The sequence below is a fragment of the Vicugna pacos genome, chromosome 7 (genome assembly GCF_048564905.1).
Source record: "Vicugna pacos chromosome 7, VicPac4, whole genome shotgun sequence".
NCBI lineage: Eukaryota > Metazoa > Chordata > Mammalia > Artiodactyla > Camelidae > Vicugna > Vicugna pacos.
This window is the reverse complement of record NC_132993.1, coordinates 29,325,992-29,349,095: the sequence shown is the minus strand read 5'-3', so window position 1 is coordinate 29,349,095 and position 23,104 is coordinate 29,325,992. Positions and strand designations below refer to the sequence as shown.

Sequence of the window (23,104 nt, the reverse complement as noted above, 5' to 3'; positions counted from 1 at the left end):
AGTTTTCTGATTAGCGTCATATGAAGTGACAGCCATTGCATCTGAGTTTCTCAAGAACAAAATTCAAAGATGCTGAACTAACTGAGCAAAGATCATTTTCCAGGTGGCAGTTTAAGCTAAGTGACAGAAAACTTAGGGACATTGTCCATAAACATTAAGTAAATTTCAGGTGGGATCCTGCCCTAATTTAAAGATAAATTTATCTTCTTTAAGTAAAAACATGTCTTCTTGTTCTGATTATACCCTTCATTCACTATTTTAACGAAAATTTATTGAGATTACTTACAGTGTCCCATTGTGCTCTATGTTTTCCTCCATTTTCATGCTGTCTTGTGATTGATGGTTTACTTGTTTGCTTCATCCACTGAGTGCTCAATTAATGCTTTTTGGATGAATGGATGGATGAATGGTGGACAGATGAATTTTGAATGCAACAAGATTGAGGGTAGAATCTCAATGAATCATCCATGGCCTTTAATGTCCTTTTGATTTCTGCAATAATTGCTCACTTTTGTGTGTCTCTGTTGTTGGGTGTGTTTCTTTGGCTGACAACACACATGGATTTTTACATACTGTTAACTGATTTTATTTTCTAATAAAAATTATTCATCCAAAGAAAGGTAGTGTTCTGAATCAGTAGAAAGTCTTAATCATAGACTGTTTTAAAATAATTGTAGCTTATTAGTCACACATTTACTATAACACAGTCTCAGAAGCTAATGACTGACTTTTCTAAGTTAAAATCCTTTGGTTCTAAAAGTCTGTGGTCCTTGTACAACAAAATGTATAATCTGTTAGTACACACTAACATTATGCTATTAGTGTGATGATTCATTGCCTGTGTCTGCATGAATAATCAGTGTTGCAGTGCTTGAAAATAATTTATTTTCATAGAGTTTCTCCCTACAACAATGGTAACTTTAGTATTAATTTTCTTACCATTCCTTTACAGCAATGTAAAAGCGATCTAGTGAATTATCACAAAATCAGTGTTAGCATAGACCCTAATTAAGAGTCTATGGTTCTTAACATATTGTACTCTGGAGTTTAAGTTTAGCTTGTCATAAAGATAGTCACTATAAGGTATATTTTAGAGTAACTGAAAGTAATCTTACCTCTACCTTCTACCTATTATTTAGAAGTAAATTTTTAGAATCTATTTAGACCTGTTGAAATGACAATAGAAGTTATGAACTAGCTGATTTTGGCATATGCCTTGATTTAGCAAATGAGGAAACTTGGGTCCAGAGAGATTAGGCAAAACTTTCCAAAGTTCTGGTGCCTGAGCTACATTTCCTGATTAACTATCCAGAGTTTTTCCACATTGCTTCCCATGTAGAGAATAGAGAATATAATTATCTTATCAAATGGCCAGGAAGGGTGTTTTGCTGAATTAATTAGCTTGTAGTGTCTCTGAACTTATGTGTAACATTTTCACATTTCTCTTTGTTGCAGAATGCAAAGTATGGCGAAATCCACTAAATTTATTTAGGGGCGCTGAATATAATCGGTAAGCATTTTGACAGCTTGGGAAACAAATGGGTCTAGTTCAGAGAGCAAAGACAGCAGCAAATGTTTTTGCAGGTTCATTTAGGGGTCATTGTAGCAGTCTGTTTTGTGCTTCCATTTTTTGATGTTACCCTCAAATGTTTTGATTTTTCTGTTGAAAAATATTTTAGCATTGGAATTGGGGTAACATACAAAAATGTGTTGTTTTTAGAGATTTTCCATTGAAGTTACTCTTTTCATTATATATTATACAGCCAAAATATTTTGAAGCTTACCTGGAACATGGTTATAAAGATGCCACAGAAGTAATGTTGGAATTTAATTTTGTAGAATAATTAGTCAAGTCAGAATATTCATAGCTGTTGGGAAATCTCTTTTTATAATGCTAATTAGGGAAGGTTTTCATTTGCTAGTGCTACTAAAATTTTAAGACAAAAATATAGCAGAAATTTTTACTCCTTTTCTGCTGATATACTTCCTAAAGGGAGAATAGGATTTTTTTTTAATTAACAAAGCTGTTTTAGTACTACTCAGTTAATTGTTTATAGTTCAACACCTTTGTAGCTTAATATTTTGTAGGTCTTGCTTTCCTCTTTCAAAAGTGTCTGACCATCTTATTTCCCTTTTACAGGTACACTTGGGTGACAGGACGAGAGCCTCTGACTTACTATGACATGAATCTCTCTGCCCAGGACCACCAGACATTCTTTACTTGTGACTCGGACCATCTGCGTCCCGCAGATGCAAGTATGGAAAATCCTTTAGCGAGTTAATGATTGGGAGGGATTTTTGGTTTATTTTAAAGATCAAGGTTACTACTTTTTTTCAAAAACCCCAATAAATAAAATTTTAAATTAGAGATTGACTAATAGGACCCAGAATTCTGATACTTAAATAAGGCTTTATCACAATGAAGTATTAATGTATTAATATAATGTATCTCCTCATTATAGTTTAAAATGTTACTTAAGAAATATTTCAAAGTGATTTACTTACTTAAAAGAAATATAAATCTTACATGAAACTAACTAAATCCTTGGTTGAGATAGAATGAAAGGTCATGTCTCCTTGATGGTATTCTGGTTAGAAATTGGGATTCAGTGAATCTAAATGATTAATGAATATATTATAGTGATTAATATGCCTATTTGTAGGCTCACTAGCTGTGAATGGGAGCATGGCCTTGGTTATTGGAATCCAGACTTGTTTTTCATCCTAGAAGAGACTGTGTTTAGCGGGCATTTCACACTACTTGAGTTCCAAATAATCCTACTGATATTTTTTTATATTACCAAACTTAAATAGGTGGAAAAAAAACTTAAAAAAAAGAATATGTATATGCTCCTAAGAAACTAACTTACAAGATACACATTTATAAAACAAATACGGAGACTGTTACCCTTTTTCAAAAGGTACTCTTTGCCATGGTGGATACATAGTATATATAATAAATAGGCCAAGCATTGAGCTTCCCATAATATATTTATAAAACTGCTTTGGTATATAAAAACTGAGTTTGCAGCAAACTTTGGGAAGAGGTACACATGTTAACCAAGAGCCTAAAGCACTTTTATTCTGATCCAAGTCATAATTCTTCAAATGGTTTTAAAATGTTCTAATATCCAGAGTCTGTAACAGGAGGTGTTTGGGGAAATGACCAATAAAAATTGTGTTGTATCTAAACAGAAGTAAGAAATTAATAGCAATGTCCTACCAGAATGTGTAAAATAATGTGTTCTCTAACAACAGATGATATCAATGAGCAAAAGAAATATTAAATCTCTGTTAGAATGCCTTTTCTTTTCTTGATTAAGCAATCTTAAGATTAAGTCTCTATGATTATAGACTGTGGGTTAGTCTGTAAGATGTTAGATCTGTAGTTATGAGAAAGATTTGATATCAACAATTGAAAGACAGTGGAATAGCAAATGGGAATGTATTTGTGTGACTTTGGAGATTTGGGCTGACTCTCTTAGTAAGTGGAATATTCTCTTGTAATTCAAGCTGAAAGCTATTAATTTAGCTATTGTCCTGTACTGAGTCTTTCTAATTATTTATTGACCTGCTTTTTGCTCTTTTTCTGAAATAGTAATGCAGAAAGCCTGGAGAGAGAGAAACCCCCAAGCTAGGATTTCTGCAGCTCATGAAGCCTTAGAGATAAATGAGTAAGTGGGGGAAAATCTTGCTTTACTGAATGTATTCAGGGAATATTTACATTAAATTGTGCGTTTGAACTTGAGGATTATTCTGGGGGGGGATTAATTTATTAAAAAAATTTTTTTTAGTAAGGACATCCATGTGGAGGTAGTTTTAGTCATTTTACAGAACAATTTAGTGACTTTGCTGTGACTCTAAATTAAATCCTTCAAGGACTAGTCATGGAATATTGTGAGGACATAAATTAAATACAGTGCTTTACATATCTAAAACATTGTGACAGGGAAAATTTTTCAGATGTAGAATGCTCATCTGTGCCATCACATTTTCTTGGTAGAACTTCTGCTAGTAGGGAAAACATAATAAAAACATAAGGTAAAGAATTTACACTTAAAAAATATTTCCAGATCAGGACAAAGATAAGAGGAAATGCTGTCCTCAGTGTTGTTAAATGCTCTGTGGGTCACCAAGAAAGGCTGGGAAGTCTTGTCTGGAGCTCTCAGAAAATGAGAAAGATTTTTAAAGTTGGAGTCATAAAAGCTCAGGGTTGGCAGAGACCGTAAAGGTCATGTAGCTCAAACACTCGTCTGGTGCTTGAATCACCTCAACACTCTCCCTGCCAAGTGGTCATTGTTAAACTATTTTATGATTTTTCTGAAGGTTACAGAAACTTCTTCAAAGGTCTTAGTAAAAAGGTTTACTTGAAAGCTGGAAATCCTGCCAATGTAACCTGTTGATCTAATTTGGTTTCTGATTCTGTCATGCAATGTATTTATTTTCCAGTTTATTATCATTTACAAATTTGATATGTGTGCCTTCTGGGTGTCACCCATGTTTCTGATAAAAGTATTAGGATCAGGGACCAAACCCTGTGACATGACATATAGAAATCACCCTCCAGGTTCATATCTTCATGAATCATCATCCTTTGGTATTTATTGTTCAACCAGTTACTAAGCCACCCAATTACACTGTGATTCAGCCCATATTTCTACATTTTGATCTCAAAAATGTCAGTTGTAGCTATGGATCTTTAACGTATAGTAACTCCATCAGAGTACGTTAAGCTAGCACAACCTGATTTATTTATTCTTGGTAAATTTAAACTGGCTTCCAGTATTCACTAGTTTCTTCCTAAAATGCTTAAAAATTATCCCTTTAATAATCCCTTAGAATATCTTTCCAAATCACTGTTCAGTAGTTTGGGAAGTCTGCCTTCTTCCCCTTTTTGAACGTTTTTACTACATTGTCATCTCATCTTCTAGTACTTCTCCATTCTTTGTGATTCTTAACTATCCACAGAGAGCAATTCTGAGGTCTGCCTACAAGGTCTGTTGGCTTCCTGGGATTTGCCTTCCCAGTACAGTAATTCATTTAGAATAGATAAGTTGTTTGCCGTCTTCCATCTTTTTACCCATTTTAGAATTAAAAGTTTCCATTATAGGAAATTTCTTCTCCCTTTGTCGGTCTGACAGTCATTTTCCCTGATGGAGAAACCAGGAACAAAATAAGAGTTGGAGATTTGCTTTCTCTTTATTATCTTCAGCTGCTGACTATAAACTTTCCTCATTTTGATGTTGTTGTTGTGTTGTCTTTTTTTGCTTATTTATTTTTGTTATGGTTTTGGAGAAATGGGGGCGGTGATAGGGCCGTAAATAATAATTTTAAAATGAGGGATAGTCTTTAGCATGTTTTGATTTGTCTTTATTTTGTTTTGCCAGCTTCAGCTAATTTGGAGTTGTAGCTCTCCTGGCATTGTTCTTATAAGCTCATTTCACTCTCTTATAGTCCTTCATTACATGTCCTCTTTCCATCTTTTTTTACATGTCCTTTTTAAAATATGACCTTGTGAGAGATCTCCGTGCAGCCAGAGTGGCTACTTGCCACCGGTCTTTTCTTCCTGAGTGGATCATTTGTGACTGTGGTTATGATTAGACATTTGGAAGCTGCCCAGCCCTCTTAAACCATTTTTCCTTCTGAGTCTCATGCCATTGAATCATGCCTCTCTCTTTTCTTTGAATTTTTTGAAGTCCACCTTACTCTCTTTGATTGCCCTGAACTCCAGAATGACATAGTAACTCTCTCTGTATGCTCCTATCAATTTTCATTTCACCAACTATTTTTTTCTTCTTGGTCAGAATTAGGTCCAGAGTTGAAGTTCCCTTAATTGCTTCCTCTACCATCTGGGAGATAAAATTGTTACCAAAGTAAGTCAAGAACCTGTCGGGTGCCCTCCTTCTAACCAAATGAGACTTCTAGCAGATAGCTGGATGGTTGACACCCCCATCACCATACCTTCTTGCTTCTGTCTGTGTGTTGTGTTGTGACAAGGATGCATCATCTGTATCTTCCATTGAGCTGAGCAGTCTGTTCTGTATTCCCCAACCATCAGCACTTCTACTGCTCTTTCCTTTCTCCTTCACTCATAAGCTCTTAGCATGTTTCTACCCCAGACTCATGAGTTTCCACATAGATGTATGTTTTCTTGGCTAGTAGTGCTACTCTGCCTCTCCTCCTAAGAATACTATTTGCAATACAAACACACAAAGCAAGCAAGCTAGCCCCAACCTGTCTTGAACTCCCAGCCCACCAACTGTTATCTCATAGCGAATTCCTCTGATACTGTGTCCACCTCTCAGTATTATAATCTCGATTTTCACTTCATTCCCCTGGACCCGTATTTATGTGTCGGCATCTGAAGCCTTAAGTATTGCTTCCCGATGCCCAACCCACCTGTTTTCCTCAGTGAATCACAGGGCAGTTTTGGCATCATTATTATTCTTTCCAAGTCATATCTGCTGCCGTCCATAGTAATTGGTTTTATGGCTTTTTTTTCTGGGCATTTTTTTCCCTGCCTCACCACTTTCAGTGTGAAGCCTTATCGAGCAGCCCTGCCTGAAATTGGAGGGATCAGCTAAAGAATTTACAAGACCCCTCCTCAAGGCTAAGATTAACTTGTAACCCCAAACCTCAGATTAGCCTCCAAGTCCAGCCTCCTTTTCCTAGCCACCTGTTGTAGTTTATGCATAGTAAGAGTAACATTTGGTTTCACTTTCTGTTTATTTTTTCTCTTGTGGTCTGATGGAGGCTCTGTTAAGCAGGGAAATGACCACAAGAGAGACAGTGGAGAAAGAAAGCCGAGGGATCTGTACAGATAGGACCTGTGTGGTCTACTCTGGCCTCAGTATTTCCTTATTACATTCCCTTTCTTTGGCAGTTGTGTTGTTCTTCTCTGATTTGGAAGGTTTAAATTTCCAGGAGTTGCCCTTGTTTGTTAGTTGACTGTTTATCCTTTCTGGCTTCCTACCTTAGAAGTTGTTGAAAGGATTAAATGAGATGATATATGTTAAGTGCCTGGTACAGTGCTTAATATATACTAAGCAACTGGTGGTATCTATTACTGTTAAAGGTGTGGGATTTAAGTTTGGTTTGCTACTGAGGCTGAATCAAATTTTGATCTCTTCAGAAATTACTCTCCCTATAGGCTCTTCAAGTGCTTGTCTCTGACATAGAAAACCAGTGCTGTATGTAATGAGATGTTGAAGCACTGCTTTTTAAGTGAATAACTTACTTGATCTAATGAATTTCTCATTCTGAAGAAATCCTCAAAGAAATCTGTGCTTAGTAAATAGAAGTAAGCTTTATGGCATCTCTAACTCTGAGGGTCAGAAGGCGATATTTAATAACAGCTATTATCACTGCCATCATTAGTCGACATTTACTAAGCATGTACCACATGCTGGCTGCTACTGTACTGAGCACTTTTCATGCATCACCTTACTTAACCTTCACAACAACACTGTGAACAAACAGATTTCATGTTGTTCTCCATCAGGGAGGCAGAGTAATAACTTGCCCAAAGGGACACACTAATAAGGGGCGGAGTCCGTACGTGAGCCCCATGCTCCTAACACTACTCATCCTTCCTCTCAAGCTAAAATACAGACGTTTCTTTCGTACCATTGTTTTGTGTCAACGACTACAAGCAGGAGTGCATGAACCAGTTGGCCACTCTGCATGTTTTGACGTAACTCCTGCCCCTCTGCATGCGCTCCTACAGCTGTTACCATGTCCTTGGATTTGTCATTGATGGTGGCTGTTATCTGAATGGACAGGTGTGCAACTGCCTATATTCTCCTGGCTGAAGAGGAAGCAACAACCATTGCTGAAGCAGAAAAGCTGTTTAAGCAGGCCCTGAAAGCTGGAGACGGCTGTTACCGGCGTTCTCAGCAGCTACAGCATCATGGATCCCAGTATGAAGCCCAACATAGTAAGGTTTCCTCCTGGATGACATGTTGGGGGGCCAGAATTACAATATAATTAATCAGAGAAAATTCTCAGGCCAGTTCAAAATATGATTCTTCTGGATTAGAATAAATATTGATTTTGCCTTTCTTTGTTTTTATCAATTTTCCTTCCCATAAGAGCACAGTACATAGTTAACTTATAGTTTCATTACAATTCACCTTTTCTTTCCTGCCCATAGATTCTTAACTCCAGAAATTTATGGTAACAACTTCTAATGGTAACTCTTTTTCTCCTCAGAATTCTTACGTATTTCTGTTTATCAGTTGCTTCTCTGCCCTATAACTTTAAGTCCTAATTGGGAAACAGAACTTAAGTTTGTGTTAATGCTGTCAAGGGTTTTATCTCATGGGTCTTCTGTAGCATGGGTTGAAATGGGACAGCTAGGAATACCACAGTTACTGGTGATTGTCTCCGTGTTTAGCTCTTATTTAGGAAGCACTGGCATTGGCTTCCAGAGAGAAAGAGTCATGAATTCCTAATGATTTATTTTTTGTGTTTAAAACAATAGCTTCTTTTATTTAACAGAACTCTTTAAAATGAGACCTTTCACTTTAGTACGTTAAACTGAGAGTTTGGGGGTAATGGTATAAAAACAAGACAACAAAGCCGTTTCTGGAATTCCCTGAGCTCCTTGGCTTGTCAGTTTGTTGGCTGTGGAAGCAGAAGTTTAGTGGCCCTTGTGAGAGGGACTGTTTTCATTGTCTAACCAAACTTTGGGTTGTTTCCTTAAAGTGGGATTTCTCTCAACTTATTTCTCTCTCCTGCATTTTGGAGAGTATCTTGAAGAGTGTATCTCCTTCATATTTGAGACTGTAAAATTACGTTTTAGTGTTAAACCTGGATTTGGTGCAGAAACTGAGTGCATGAGTCCCTCTGACTAAGGTACAGTGAGATCTTTGCATTTTGGCCTGTGTATATGAGTCTGAACACACAACCCACCAATACACAGGTTTTTATTTTTATTCTGTAGTAGTATATACGTTAATCACCATCTGTATCTTGCTTTTAAAAAAAATTGTGTATACTGTGATAAATTTTGAAGGCATATATAGTGAAAGTCTGTTTTGTGAACTAAATGAGAATTAATACATAAAATTACATAATCTATTATATAATTTCAGAAATTTTATTTCTTTTATTCTGTAAATTAAATCCTTTCAACCTGTTGCCTAAATCTATCCAAAAAATATAATCACATCTTTAAAATAATTGGTAGGTACTTGGCAAATTTTCAGCACACATCTTGTTCTCATTGTTTAAAACTTGAAATATTAGGACTTTGGTCTTAACATCTTTTAATAGCTGCATATTATATGTATACTTAATCTATAACAGGTGTGTCATGTTTTTCTAAAACATGGTAATTTTATAGAAGATTAAGCACATGCATGTTCTCACTGGTCTGGAAACATATCCAAAAAGACACATAATTAAATAAAAGATTAAGATGAGAAGTTGCTAATGTTCTTTTTAAGAGCTGTAGTGACTGTTGTTACAACTATTTAGCTTGTCAGTGCTTTCTCTAACACCAGGGTAGTTTTTCATTTTGTTGCATAGTCTATTGTCATATCTGGAATGTGTTATGTTGCCATCCAAAATCGACTGCTTTGGGGACCTGGAGATGATTATGATGTCACCAGTGTTAGGGAAGGAATAATATAAAACAGAAGTTCAAGATGAGGCTTCTCCAGACTTAATGTCAAGAAGGAAAAAAAATAGTTCATCAGGATGCAACCAGAGATTCACTTCTTTGCATCTTCACCAAAGCATGCACACTAGAAGAATGAGGAATTCTTGCTTGTAAGCCACGTGCAATGTAGGTATGTTCACTTTCCCAGCACTTTGTGGCAGATGATTTTATTTATTGAATATTCAGCATCATAACTCAAAGCATGGATTAATAATCAGTCACATGATTTGACCTTTGGAAGTATAAAACTTTGACTTTACTCTGTATGAGTTCTGCTATTAGCAAAGTTGTCAGTGCTCCTGGCAGTAAGGAATAGTCAAATGAGCAGATGGTTCTCTCCGAGGTTTTCCTTTAAGGGCATGGAAAATGCACCCCTGTATTTTTCCTTGCTGCTCAGCTGAAAGCTCTTGTTTTTTTAAGTTTTGGTGTTTTATGTCTCTCTCTTCAGGACGAGACACCAATGTCTTGGTCTACATCAAAAGAAGGCTTGCAATGTGTGCCAGAAGACTCGGGAGGACCAGGGAAGCAGTGAAAATGATGAGAGATGTGAGTTTGAATTTGTGTTTGGGAACAGTGGCAATGCACCTGACTTAGAGAAGGAGGATCCCATGGAACGGCCATAGCAGACAGTACCAGCGATGGTGTGATGGTCCCATGGGGGATGGGTTCTGCTCTAGCTCCCAACTTAGTAGATGAGTGATCTCGGACAAGTCACCCAACTTCTTTGGGGGATAACAATAACTTTACCAATAATAATGATTACTACTTAGGATTGTTGAGAAGATTAAATGCAATAATAGATGCAAAGCTTTTAATACAGTGACTGGCCTATTAAATCTCAGTAGATATTCTTATTAGTAAACCTTTGGGGCTGTAGCCAGAAGCCAAGAATGAGATCAGCCATTTTAGCTAACTGACTTTTTTCATGCTTAGTTGTTAGGAAAATTTGAATAAACTATGGGTCAAATTGCTACCCTCAGACTTAATAATATTATGATCTAATCATATTGTAGTCATTTCAAGCATTTTCCTAGATTCTTGAATCAGGATATTTTATTAGTAATAGTCAACATAAGAAGAGAGAAAATAGGTGAGAGTTTTAAAACAAAAGAGAACCAAAGGGAGTTATTATTATGTAACTTTAAATAAAAACAGTGGTTTTAAGGGAAACTGGTTGAGGAATTTCTACTTCCACTTTTTTTTTTAGTAAGAAATACTTTTCACAAAGAAATGGCCACCAGTGGGAATTGTATTTATAAACCATTTTCTTTTTAAAAACGATCTCAGGAAACCTTTGTCAACATTTAATTCTTTTATGTTTTCCTGAATTAGGAGACATAGGTAACTGTGCTTTATAAAAAGGAGAGAACCAAGGGGTAAGATGAAAGTGGCATCATGCCCAATTCTCAGCTTTTGGGTTTGAGAACAGGACTGTGTAAACCTAGGGAGCCTTCCCTCACTTTGTCTCTGGAAGGGCAGTTATTCTTGTAAATTCCCAGTTACTCTTTGGCGGTGGGGGCCTGTACTCTGGGCTCACCCCTGCAAGTTATAGCATCATGTGAAGACCAAGTGAGGCTCATGCTTCTGGCTTGGGTTCGTGCTACTCCATTAAACAGCAGTGCAGCCACCAGACCTGAGGAGAGGAACAGAGGAGGCAGATTCCAAGATAATTCTAATTTGACTGCAGATGATAGATGCTCCTCAGGCAAAGCCACTGCAAAGGAGATCTCCCAGGATAAAATTCTTTTGGTTGAAGGAAGAATTTAAAGAATGTTATACAGTATAAGTGCTAAATTTTAGAAAAGAAGATTTCTTTAAAAAAGTGACTTGCTCTCAAAGCTTTCTAACTTGCAGAAATTCCATCCCTTGATATAGTGAAGAAACTACCAGCCCCTGAAAGAGCTGAGAATTTTATGAAGGATGGAGTATTTTTCTATCTTGAAGTGGCCCAGCCACATTAAACTGGCCCAGCCATAGTCAGCCTTTAACAAGGTGTTTTATATTTATTCTTTTCTTAATTAGCTTGGGATAGACATGCGTGGAGGAACAGAGTTTTGGTGATTTTCTTTATTATAGGCTTAAGCAACTTAGGAAAAACAAACTCAGCTGATTTTAATTCCAGTTTTTTTCCATCAGTCTCATTCTGATTGTCATCATTTTTAGTATATACATATAAAATTTCACATGATTAAAACCAATACTATGGTTTGATTTTTGTTTAACATTATTTTATATTTACAATTCCATTTATTGACTTAGTCCACAAATACCTTGGGGGGAATCTGGGATCCAGTGGGATAAATGCTGGGCACGGAGTAAGGAAACCTGCATGTGAATCTCACTAGCTTTGTGACTCAGGGCAACTTCCTTCCCTTTCATGGGTTTCTCATTTGTCTTCTGTAAGTTGAGAATAATGATTCTTTTCAAAAAGAGTAGTTGAGAGAGTGATGGGGAGGATGAAATGAGATAATGTGAAAATACCTGGCATATGGTAGAGACTTTTTCCCCCTGTGTTTTCTCCATTATATAACTATGTTTTAATTTGCTGGACCATTCCCCCTACGGGCATTTAGGAATATTTCTGATTTCTTTTTCTTGAATGAATCAATCAGTCAAGCAGTCTCTCTGTCTTCATATGTGTATACACACACATACAGCATATGTGTGTATCTCTACTTATATGTGTATGTTTCTTGGGTTAATTTTCTTTAAAAAGCTGTCGTATTATTATCAGAACACCCATACGTGTTGCGTTTTGACTGGGTTTATGGAGCATCTAGTAGATGTGTGCCCTACTGTTGTAACAGTCCTGTGAGGGATGCTGTCAGATACGGTGGAGATGTGTTTTAAAGAGAAATCGCCAAAGTGCTGTTCCCTGCAGAAACTCCTGGAACCCTGAAGGAAGGAGGGGAGGTTGAGGCTCCCTCTCTGTTAAAGCTGCAGCTGGTCCCAGCCTTGCAGGAGACAGTTGGTCGGGCCTGACTCCTCTCAGGTCACAGGTTATGCATAAATGAGGACTTCACTGCGGGGTTCACTCCTTTAACAACAGGCACATAAACCATCTTGCTGGAAAGCTTCCTCTGATAAAACAGCAAACTGGATTCCAGGCAGCCTGCTGATAAAGCCTTAGGGCAGGAGGATCTAATTTTTCATTAAGACACAGCCATCCTACCCCATATGTATTGGTTGAAATTTTCCTAGAGCAGATTTTAAAGTGAAAATAGGAATTCTGGAGTCAACTGCCTTCCATATGAAAATTAGACTCTCTAAAACATTTCTTTGGAAATCTGTTAAGGAAGGGAAAACTGTTAATTGGTGAGATATCCTAAAAGAGAATGAATGGGAATTCTGGGAAGGCAAACTGTCAATAGTTATGGATCAAAATATTAAGCGAAATATTGATGAGGTAAGAACATATATGCTTCTTATTGTCAAGATTTATGGCCTCTCTTTTTTAAAGCAACACATTAATTATTTTGAATTCTTAGGATATTTTCTCAAAAGAAAATACTCACTTGAATTAGCTTCCTTTTGCAATCAAGAATATGCAAGCACTTTACTGAAGCAATGTTTTGGCAGCAAGTGGAGCTAAGAGAGCATGATGACTTTTGAACTTCACTATAAGGTGTTATTTTTCATTCAAAATGAGAAAAGTTGCATTTTTTGCTTCTTAAATTCAAAGAAAAGCCAATTGCTTATTCTCATTTTGGAGAATTTTGCCTCTTTAACATTTGATATATGACACCGCAATTTAGTTTCTCTTTTTAACTTTTACCATTTAGCTAACCTCAAGTTTACCCTTTTTCCCTGACCCTATTTGACTAGATTGGGAATGTAATCCATAAGGCTGACTGGTCCTGCCCCTTAGCCATACCCAGTCAGAATTGGTATAGGTGGGATTGTGTGCCCAGGTGAAAGAACATGAAATCTCTTGCGCCAGGTCATTTGGTCTAGGTTAGGTTTTCCCAGTCTTGGCACTATAGGTCTTTGCTGTGGGTGTCCTAGGCATTGTAAGATGTTTAACAACATCCCTGGCCTCCGCCCAGTAGATGCAGTAGGAGCCCACCCCCTTGTTGATCCCCAGTGTGACAACGAAAAATGTCTCTAGACACTTGTCTCCTGTGGGGGAGATGTGCAAAATCAATCCCCATGAAGAACCACAGATCTGGAGGATCCAACAGTGAGTAGATCTGTTTCAGGGCAGACATCAGGTTTCTATTCGCTCTGCTTGTTAGTAGTCTGAGTCTCCCCTGTGGTGGGTGCACGCCTCTAAAGCATCCCTGGAGCTGATCAGTTCCTACTAGAACCCTTGGCCTGGAACCGGGCTGATCTGGGGAGTTGTTTTGTCCTAGGTTGGATTCCCTGAAGAGGTATCTGGTATGAGGAGTAAATGAATTTAAAAGATTTCGGTGGGATGCTGGTTGGAGGGAATAGACAGAGAGGGGCAAATGTAAAGGCCTGATGTGGGGTAGTGGTCTTCCTTGGTCCTTGGTGCGTGCTTCCAGACCATTGTCTGCATCTCCTTTCCCCACATCTACAGCCCCTTTGAAAACTGGCCATATGCTGTCAGACTTCACCGCTTGTTACCACTGCAGCCCTCTGGGTCATCCTCCCTGATTCTTGTTTCACTCTCTCTGCGGCACTGCCTCTGTCACTATCCCAGCCTCTCATTTGACACAGGTCATCACAACCTTCTTGAAACATTTTATTTATTAGAAACCATGCTCTCTTAGTTCTCCTAAAATCTCTGTCTTCCTGGCTAGATTCTCCTCATCTTCCTAACTTCCCAAATTTGACATGTCCCCTGGACAGTCCTAAGCCTTCTTTTCTACTTCCATCTATAACTCTGGATGACTACATTCATATTCAACGTTTTAAATACGATCTAAATGCTGATGAACATCTCCTTAGTGTTTATTGTGTTCTAGGTGTCATTTTAAGTGTTTTACAAATATAAATCATTTAATTCTCATGATAGCCTTTGATATAGGTGCTTGTTTAAGGTTACATAGCTAATGAGTATTTCTGAGAATGTGATCTTTCAATCACCTGCACTAGAAATATCCAGGGTGCTAGTTGAGTACCTGCTTCACAGGATTGGTGTAGGAATTAAAAGGAATAATCCATGTGAAGCACTTTGGTTTTGCAGGACTTCATGAATAATAAGTACTCTGTTAGTGTTGCTATTCTTACCATTATTGTGTAAGATACATTGTTATGTGAAAAGGGAAAGTATAAATATTAGGTATAGTCTGACTCCATTTTTTCAGTGAAAAATAGATGCTAATTTCAACCAGTTATTCTCAAACTTTTTGGTCTCAGAAACCCTTTAAAATTACTAAGAACCCCAAAACTTTTGTTCATGTAGGTTTATCTATTGATATTTACCATTTTTGAAACTAAAACTTAATTACATCCACAAAGATCCTATTTCCAAATAAGGTCACTTTCATAGGATTAGGACTTCAGTATATATTTTTTGGAAGACACAATCTAACCTACAACACCAAGTTATATATAAACGCAAAATATAGAAACTCTATAAACACTTTCATCCTTTTTAAACTTCACTACCTATATCAAATTAGTTGAAGGCATATTTTGTATGCCTTTGACCATTTTAAACATTTTCTCAGCCTAGCTGGTAAAGGTTGTAACTACTAAACATCCTTCTTTTGTTCTTTGGGCTTTTTATGAAAAATCGTCAGAGGAAACTGCAGTTACCTCATACTGGGCTTGTATTTTTTTCTCCATTTTCAGCATCTTCTCTGCAATTCCTAGTTGAGAACTGGTTTTTCAGTTTTTATCATATAAGTTACATAATGAATATTGCTACGTACCAGAGATTTTGCTAAGAAGGTTACATATACCACCTAATTTAATTCGCATACACCATGGGTGTCCTAATAAATTGCAAAAATAATTTGTACTCATTATAACAAGTCAAAGAATAAGAAGTTATGATCTCCACTCCTGCAATGCCATCTTATTGAGGTGACCAACACTTGTGATTCAATGACATTTTTCCACCCACTTTCTTTTGCTCCTATAAGTAGGTATCTGATCATGTAAGGATTTTGAGCAGAGTTGATTTGTATCTTAACCAAGTTTCTATATGAGAATTAAACCTTCATAAAGATGCTCAATTTTCGACCTTCTTCTATGGGGGCTCCCTCGCTAAAGAAAACATACAAGTTTTGAGATAATATAATGCCATTTCCCTTGACCTGCTTTGCACAATTATTTTATCACTGTTTTCATTGTTCTCAGTTTTTATCTCAAGTCCCTTATTCAGGTGACCCCTTCATTAAGGAGAGATTAGGACCAGTGAACAGAGAGAGACAGGTTTTTTTTTTTTTTTTGAGCCAAATTTAAAAGCATACAGAAGGATAAATGAAGTGCATTATGTTTTGAGCTTCTGGAGTCTAGGTGTGGTATTTGTATTTCTTATGTGCCCCTCCCAGCATGTGGTGCAGTATCCTGTAGACAGACAATCAGTAAAATATTTGAGTTGGTGAATCAGAGCTGTGGTGTACGAATTCCCAGTTAGGGCTTTGCATCTGTAATCTTTGATTCCCAGCTCTTGGTAAGACACTTTGTCACTAGTTTAATTCTACTGATTTTCTATCTTCTTTGGAAGTGGTAACATTTGCTTTTAAATTAACATAAATTAAAATGAGTTCTACTTGGAAGATTATTATAGATGTTCATTATGTATCATCCCTTTTAGGTCATTAGAGGTATCCTAGAGTGTGAGCAATTGACCTTTGGGAATTAACTTAATAGTATTAATAGCAAGAGGATGCCCTTTAAGTGATTTATGAAGAGGAGCACTTCTAATGGAAGCACACTTTAGAAAATATACACTTATGGGACTAATCAAAGCCTTTGCATCATTAAGGACTGTTGATTTGCGTTTTTGCCTGCTTATGTTCATGAAGAAAATTCTTCATGGAATCAATGATTTGTGAAAAACAACTAGTATGTCCTTCCCAAATTGTTAAAAAAAATTTTAGGGAATATTCTGCAACTAAAGAAAAGAAATTCTTTTTTTATTGCACAGGTGAAAAGGTCTTTTTAGGAGAAAAATTCTAAATGGATATTTTGGGTGTTAACTTTTATCCCCCTTCTTTTTTTGAATTACAATGTTGTATTAGTTTTAGGTATACAACAAAGTGATTTAGTTATCCGTGTTTGTGTGTGTGTGTATGTGTGTGTGTATGTCTGTGTGTACTTTTTTATATCCTTTTCCATTATAGGCTATTATAAGATATTGAATATAGTTCCCTGTGCTGTACAGTATGTCCTTGTTGTTTATCTGTTTAATATATATTAACGTGTGTATCTATTTCCATTCCCTTTTTCCTTATTCTTAAATCCTCTACTTTCGTTCCTTTTTTTCCCCTCTCCCTTTCCATTCCACAGGTCACATTATTTCCCTTTTCGTAGTATTTCCTTTTTTTCCTTGAAATTGTCTTGGATTATTATAGATAGCTTGGTTGATGAGTTGACTGAGAAGATGTCGATTGTTGAAAGAAGTTAAGTACCATTATGTGGTATGGGGCATGGGAAGAGCAGCATTTTAATACTTTCAGGCAGCCAAGTATCACTTGAACATAGCTACTTTCAAGCTTTCAAGACAGATGTATCACTGAACTAAAGACAAGATGTACAGTGAAATATGTTCATTCTTGTTGGCGTGTTTTCTATATTCTATCTTTGCTATATTTACAAATAAAGAAAAAGTGAGTCTTGACAGCAAATGCTTCAAGTAATAACTGATCTTCAAGGTTTATATGACTTTGAAGTCTTTATATGAACCTTGCTTTCTATTTTTAAAATCATGACTTGCTTTTCTGGATTTGCCTGATATATTAAGTTGACTTATTTAATAAATTATTGGCAATTAGTAATTCATATAGAAAGGAAAAGTATTTAACTAATAAGAGCAAATAATAGATTTATTGATTTACCTTGTTGCATCAGTAATGATGAAGAACAGTTTCATCAACATTGTACTCTGTATTCCCTATATAAAGTGAAGGGCAGGTGGCAAATAATCCCTGAGGCAAATGAAAGTGCTACTTTATTTACCTGAGGTGCTGTCATTTATGTAAAAGGCTTGTGGCATAGTAAATACATGACTGATAAGCCGGCTGTCACTCTCATGGTTTCTCATATACTGTACCCACGTTTTCCCGTGTGGTGAGCAGCAGAGCCTTCAGTGTCTGCGGCTGGCCCTGAGCAGTTCCACACAGATGCCTGTCACCTGGGAGACTGATTTAGCATCCCTCCTCCAGTCTCCTGTTCTTGCCCTCCCTTCCCAGGTATTACTGATCTTTGGCTTCTGCTTCTCCACTGTGTCTGCAACCGTCCTTCTCTTGGATTCCTGTTGTTCTGCATTTCACCTTCCCAGAACTCAATTGGCTCCAGTCATGTCCACTATTTATCTGATTCCACATCTTCTCTCTCCCTTTTTACGCTGCAGCCCTGATTTTGCTATACTCATGTTGCACAAAACTATCCAGTTATTCACCCATCCATTCATTCAGTGAAAATGTATTGAATTTCCATTCCAGGCCAGTCCCAGTTCTAGGGGACTGGTATAATCAGTGAGCCAAACAAAGACCACTGACCTGACACGCTTTCCGTCCTAGTAGAGAGAAGAGACCAAAATTAATAAACATAATAGCCATGTATTTTCATATCATATTAGAAATTAATAAACACTGTGGGGAAATGATGAGGTAGAGCAGAATAAAGAAGGCAAGGAAATCCAGTGGGCAGAGAGTGGAGGCCATGGAAATCATAGTTTTAATAGAATGATCTGATATGTGTGATATAGAAGGTGACATTTCACCAAAGGCCCTGAAGCAGGAGTGTACTGGTGTGCTCAAGTAGTAGCAAAGAGTTCTGGGTGGAACGGAGCAATCCTAGGGGTGGGGTGGAGGTTATAGATGAGGTAGGGTTTGTGGACCATAGTAAGGGCTTCAGCTTTTACCCTGGGTGAAATGGGAGCCTTGGCAGGTTTTGAGCACAGGAGTGGCATGATCAGTCTCAGTTTTTAGTCTCCTGTGTGGCAAGGGAGAAGCAGGGAGGCCAATCAAAGGCTCTTGCATTAATCTTGACAGGAGACAGTGGTGGCTCATGGTGGCTCAGACCACCATTAAGAAGGGTGGAGGAGGTAGTGAGCAGTAGTCAGATTCTAGATATATTTTGAAAGCAGGATCAACAGAATTTGCTAATCTATCAATGTGCCGTGTGAAAAAGAGAGAAGTCAAGAATGGCTCCAGGGATTTTTGTCTTGGAAGGAAAGGAGTTCCTATCAGCTAAGATGTGGGAACCTGCAGATGGAACAGGTATTTTGGGGAAAGGTGGAGTTCAGTTTTGAACATGCTGTATTTGAGAGAATATGGTACTCATTTTTATCATAAGTAATGGTTTCTTGATCTTTTTGTGGCTCATAGTAAATTTTTGCTTTGTTGAAGTGAGGAAACTATTTAAATGGAGGAAATATAATGGGACCTCTGGGTTTGATTGAATCTCTTCTAAAATATAGATGTTGAGGAGCTCCCATTATAGTACTACTTATTTAAAAAATCTTAGGAAGATAAAACCTAATTGATTGTAGAGAGACCAAGACTGTAACAATCTTGCAAAATATATAATGCAGTGTGCATTTAGTTTACATGTCTATAGATTTTCTTTTTCTTACCATTTTCACACAACACTGTTTTTCAAGTCTGTCCGTTTTTATGCCAATGCCTCTAGTATATGTTTGCAGTTTCTGATAACTGCTGCATCATATTCCATATTATGCTCTTGCTTTATTTTACCTAACCTTTTCCCTAGTGGAGGACCCCCAGATTACCTCCAACTTCCCATTCTCACAGCAGTGCTGCAGTGAACATCCTTACAGATCTGTGAGAAGCTTTCATTAGGGTGTGTATCCAGAAGCGGGATTGCTGGATGTTAGGACACATGAGTGTTTGATTTCAGCATGTCCTGCCAGTACACTGTCCAGAATGGCTGCCTGTGATTGTTTAAATTCTCATCAGCAATACATGGCTACACCCATACGTCTCAGTACTAGGCTGTTTTAAGCACTATATATATATCTTATATATATATTTAAAATTTATGGTATATAGCTGTTTATAATGCTATTTCATAATTTTTCAAATGTCTCTACAAATGCCCATAGGAACGTGAAAAAAAATGCTCAATATCGCTAACTCTTAGAGAAATACAGATCAAAACTACAATGAGGTATCACTCACACCAGCCAGAAGGACCATCACTCAAAAGTCCATGAACGATAAATACTGGAAAGGGTGTGGAGAAAAGGGAACCCTCCTACACTGTTGGTGGGAATGTAGTTTGGTGCAGCCATTATGGAAAACAGTATGGAGATTCCTCAAAAAACTGAAAATAGATTTACCATATGATCTAGCAATCCCACTCCTGGGCATATATTTGGAGGGAACTTGAATTCAAAAAGATACATACACCCCAGTGTTCATAGCAGCACTATTTATAATAGCCAAGACTTGGAAACAACTTTAATGTCCATCAACAGAAAGTTGGATAAAGAAGTGCGTGCGTGTGTGTGTGTGTGTGTGTGTGTGTGTGTGTGTGTGTGTATGAATGGAATACTACTCAGTGATAAAAAAGAATAAAATAATGCCATTTGCAGCAACATGGATGGACCTGGAGATTGTCATACTAAGTGAAGTGGGCCAGAAAGAGAAAGAAAAATATCATATAGTATCACTTATATGTGGAATCTAAAAAATTATACAAATGAACTTATTTACAAAACAGAAACAGACTCACAGACACAGAAAACAAACTTATGGTTACTGGAGAGGGGAAGAGGGGTATAAGAGGGATAAATTGGGAGTTTGGTTTTTGCAGATGCTGACTACTATATATAAAATATATAAATAGCAAGGTCCTTCTGCGTAGCATAAGGAATTATATTCAATACCTTGTAATAGTCTAAAATGAAAAAGAAGATGAAGAGGAATATATATATATATATATATATATACACACACACACACACACACACACACATACACACATATATAACTGAAACACTATGCCTTATACCAGAAATTAACACACTGTAAACTGCCTATACTTCAGTAAAAAAATTAATAAATAAACATAAAAATAAAAAATACTATGTAGTTTTCTCCCTTTTCATTTTGTATTCTGTTTATTTGCCCCTTTTTACTTGACAGAAGTGAGTCTTTTTAATTAATTAATCTTTTCAAAAGAACTAGGATTTGGTTTTGTTTATTATCTCCACCTTTTTGTCTTTTTTCCAGTTTTTCTGCCCATATTTGTACTCTTTTGGTTGGTATGTTTTTCCCCATTTGTCTTCATTGTCATTATTAGTCTGTTTAGAGTTATTTTTACTGTCTTTCATATTTTGTATCTGTCTGTCTTTCCCTCTTCCATTCTTCTCTACCCTTGGATAGATCTGCTGTTTCAACATTTAAAAATTCTATATTATTTTCATGGTCCCTACTAACTATGATCCATACTCATATTTATGTCTCTTGATCAGTTATTAAGCTTATCAATATCAGTATCTTCTCCCAAATGACACAGTTAACTTAGCCTGTGTCTACTAAGCTCTCTAGCTCACACAGCAACCAGGGAAATTTGTAAGCAGCTTTTCCTTCTGTGAGATGTGCAGGGAGCACAGATGTCTGAGTCTCTCCTGGCGTGGCTGGGCTGCTTCTGTGACCAGGAGCCAATGAAGCTGTTGACTCGTAGGGTGAACAGAGAGATGATCACCACAAGCGGCCATCTTGGCTGAGCTGAGCTGGAAGGAACCAAAACCATTAAGCGGGCAAAGCTGGCAGTGCGTGTAATGACCATGGAGGCCAACAATTTGGGTCTCTTGGGTTTCTTTTTAAATAATCAATACAAAAGCATTGAATATATTTCTTTCCAGGACAGTTGTTAGTCCTATTTGTTAAGAGCAGATACCCTGATCGCCTTCTCCCTCTCCATAGGCTTGTGGACACTGCCTTTGTGACTCAAGAGTGCACTGGTGCACAAGACTACTTTCTGAGACCTGAATCTCATTGGGCCCAGGCTCTTGTAGGGCATCTCACTGTACTCTCCCATCAGAAAAAACTTTACAGCTTAGGGTACAGCAAAAGTTGTTACCACCTCTTTTTCTGCTCCAAACACCCTGGACTCCTCTCTTTGCTTCAACTTCCACATTCAGTTAATGTGTACAAGTCCTGTTGGCTCTACTGCCAAAATGTGTACATAGTCTTGTTCACTTCTCAGCTGCACTCTGTGATCCTCATTCAGGTCACCATCGTCTTTCATCTGTACTATGCAGTTGGTCTCCAGGCTTCTGCTGTTGTCCTTGTAAGTCCCTTCTGCAGAAAGTAACCAAGTAACTTTTAAAAACTGAGATCAGAACTCATCACTTTCCTGCTTAAAAGCCTTCAATGATTTGCCATTACATCTAGAATAAAATATAAGTGCTGTATGTGGCCTGCAAGGCCCTACACGCTCTGCTCCCTTCTTACTCTTCCAGACTCAGCTCATAGTAGTGTTTTTCTCACTTGCTCGGCTGTAGCCATGTTGGGGTTCTTTTTGAGTCTACCAGGCTTGCTTGTTCCTTTCTTAGTGCCTTTACACAGATATTTCTCTTTGCCTGGAATACTCTGTTCCAGATCCTCACATGGCTGGCTCCTTCTTGTCATTTAAGTTTGGCTGAAACATCACATTCAGAGCTCTTTCTGTGATACCCAGCTGAAAGAGCACTGTGCATACTCTCTCTCCCTCTCTCTCTCTCCCTCCCTCCCTCCCTCCCTCCTTCTCTCTCTCTCTCTCTCTCTCTTGCTCTCTCTCTCTCTCTCACACATACACACACACACACCCCCCTCACACTCACACCCCTATCATCCTCAGTCATATTACTGTCTTATTTTTTATTGCCCTTTTACTTTTGAAATTATCTCATTCATTTGTTTGTTTACTTAATTATTGACTGTATCCCTCATCACTAGAAAGTAACTCCACACAGGCAGAAGCTTCATCTTGTTCCCTGGCACATGATAGCTATTCAGTTAATTTTTGTTGAATGGATGGATGGATGAATGGATGCCTGGTTGGGGGGTAGACAGAAACACTTCTCAACCATGCCTCACCAAATGCAAAAACAAGAGAACTTGACTGAGAACTTACAACCCCGACATTAAAAGCTCTTTTCTACCCTGAACAAATCTTCAGTTTCTTTCATGAGCACTTCTCTGATAGATTAGGCAGTCATTTCATTTCCATTAAACTCAGGAATGAGAAGGCAGTTCATCCTAACTGTTCTGTGGTCAGATGTTTAGTCATATATGGTTACTGCCCGACAGCCCACTCCTGCTCTTTGTTTCTGCCAGCTCCAAATTAGAA

General features: G+C 37.5%; 1 protein-coding gene across 16 annotated transcripts in view; it reads left to right on the top strand.

Annotated features, from left to right (window-relative positions):
* The window catches only part of ST7 (suppression of tumorigenicity 7), a 230,052-nt gene that overhangs the window by 134,388 nt on the left and 72,560 nt on the right, over nt 1-23,104 (top strand). For 12 of the 16 annotated variants that reach the window (XM_072964611.1, XM_072964608.1, XM_031674189.2 and 9 more), the window contains 6 exons: nt 1,456-1,510; nt 2,141-2,256; nt 3,599-3,674; nt 5,805-5,873; nt 7,782-7,936; nt 10,113-10,210. In XM_072964611.1, coding sequence (XP_072820712.1) covers nt 1,456-1,510; nt 2,141-2,256; nt 3,599-3,674; nt 5,805-5,873; nt 7,782-7,936; nt 10,113-10,210 — 569 coding nt within the window. The remainder of the gene's footprint in view (nt 1-1,455; nt 1,511-2,140; nt 2,257-3,598; nt 3,675-5,804; nt 5,874-7,781; nt 7,937-10,112; nt 10,211-23,104) is intronic. The other 4 variants (XM_072964612.1, XM_072964618.1, XM_031674192.2 and 1 more) reach the window with 1 other exon arrangement.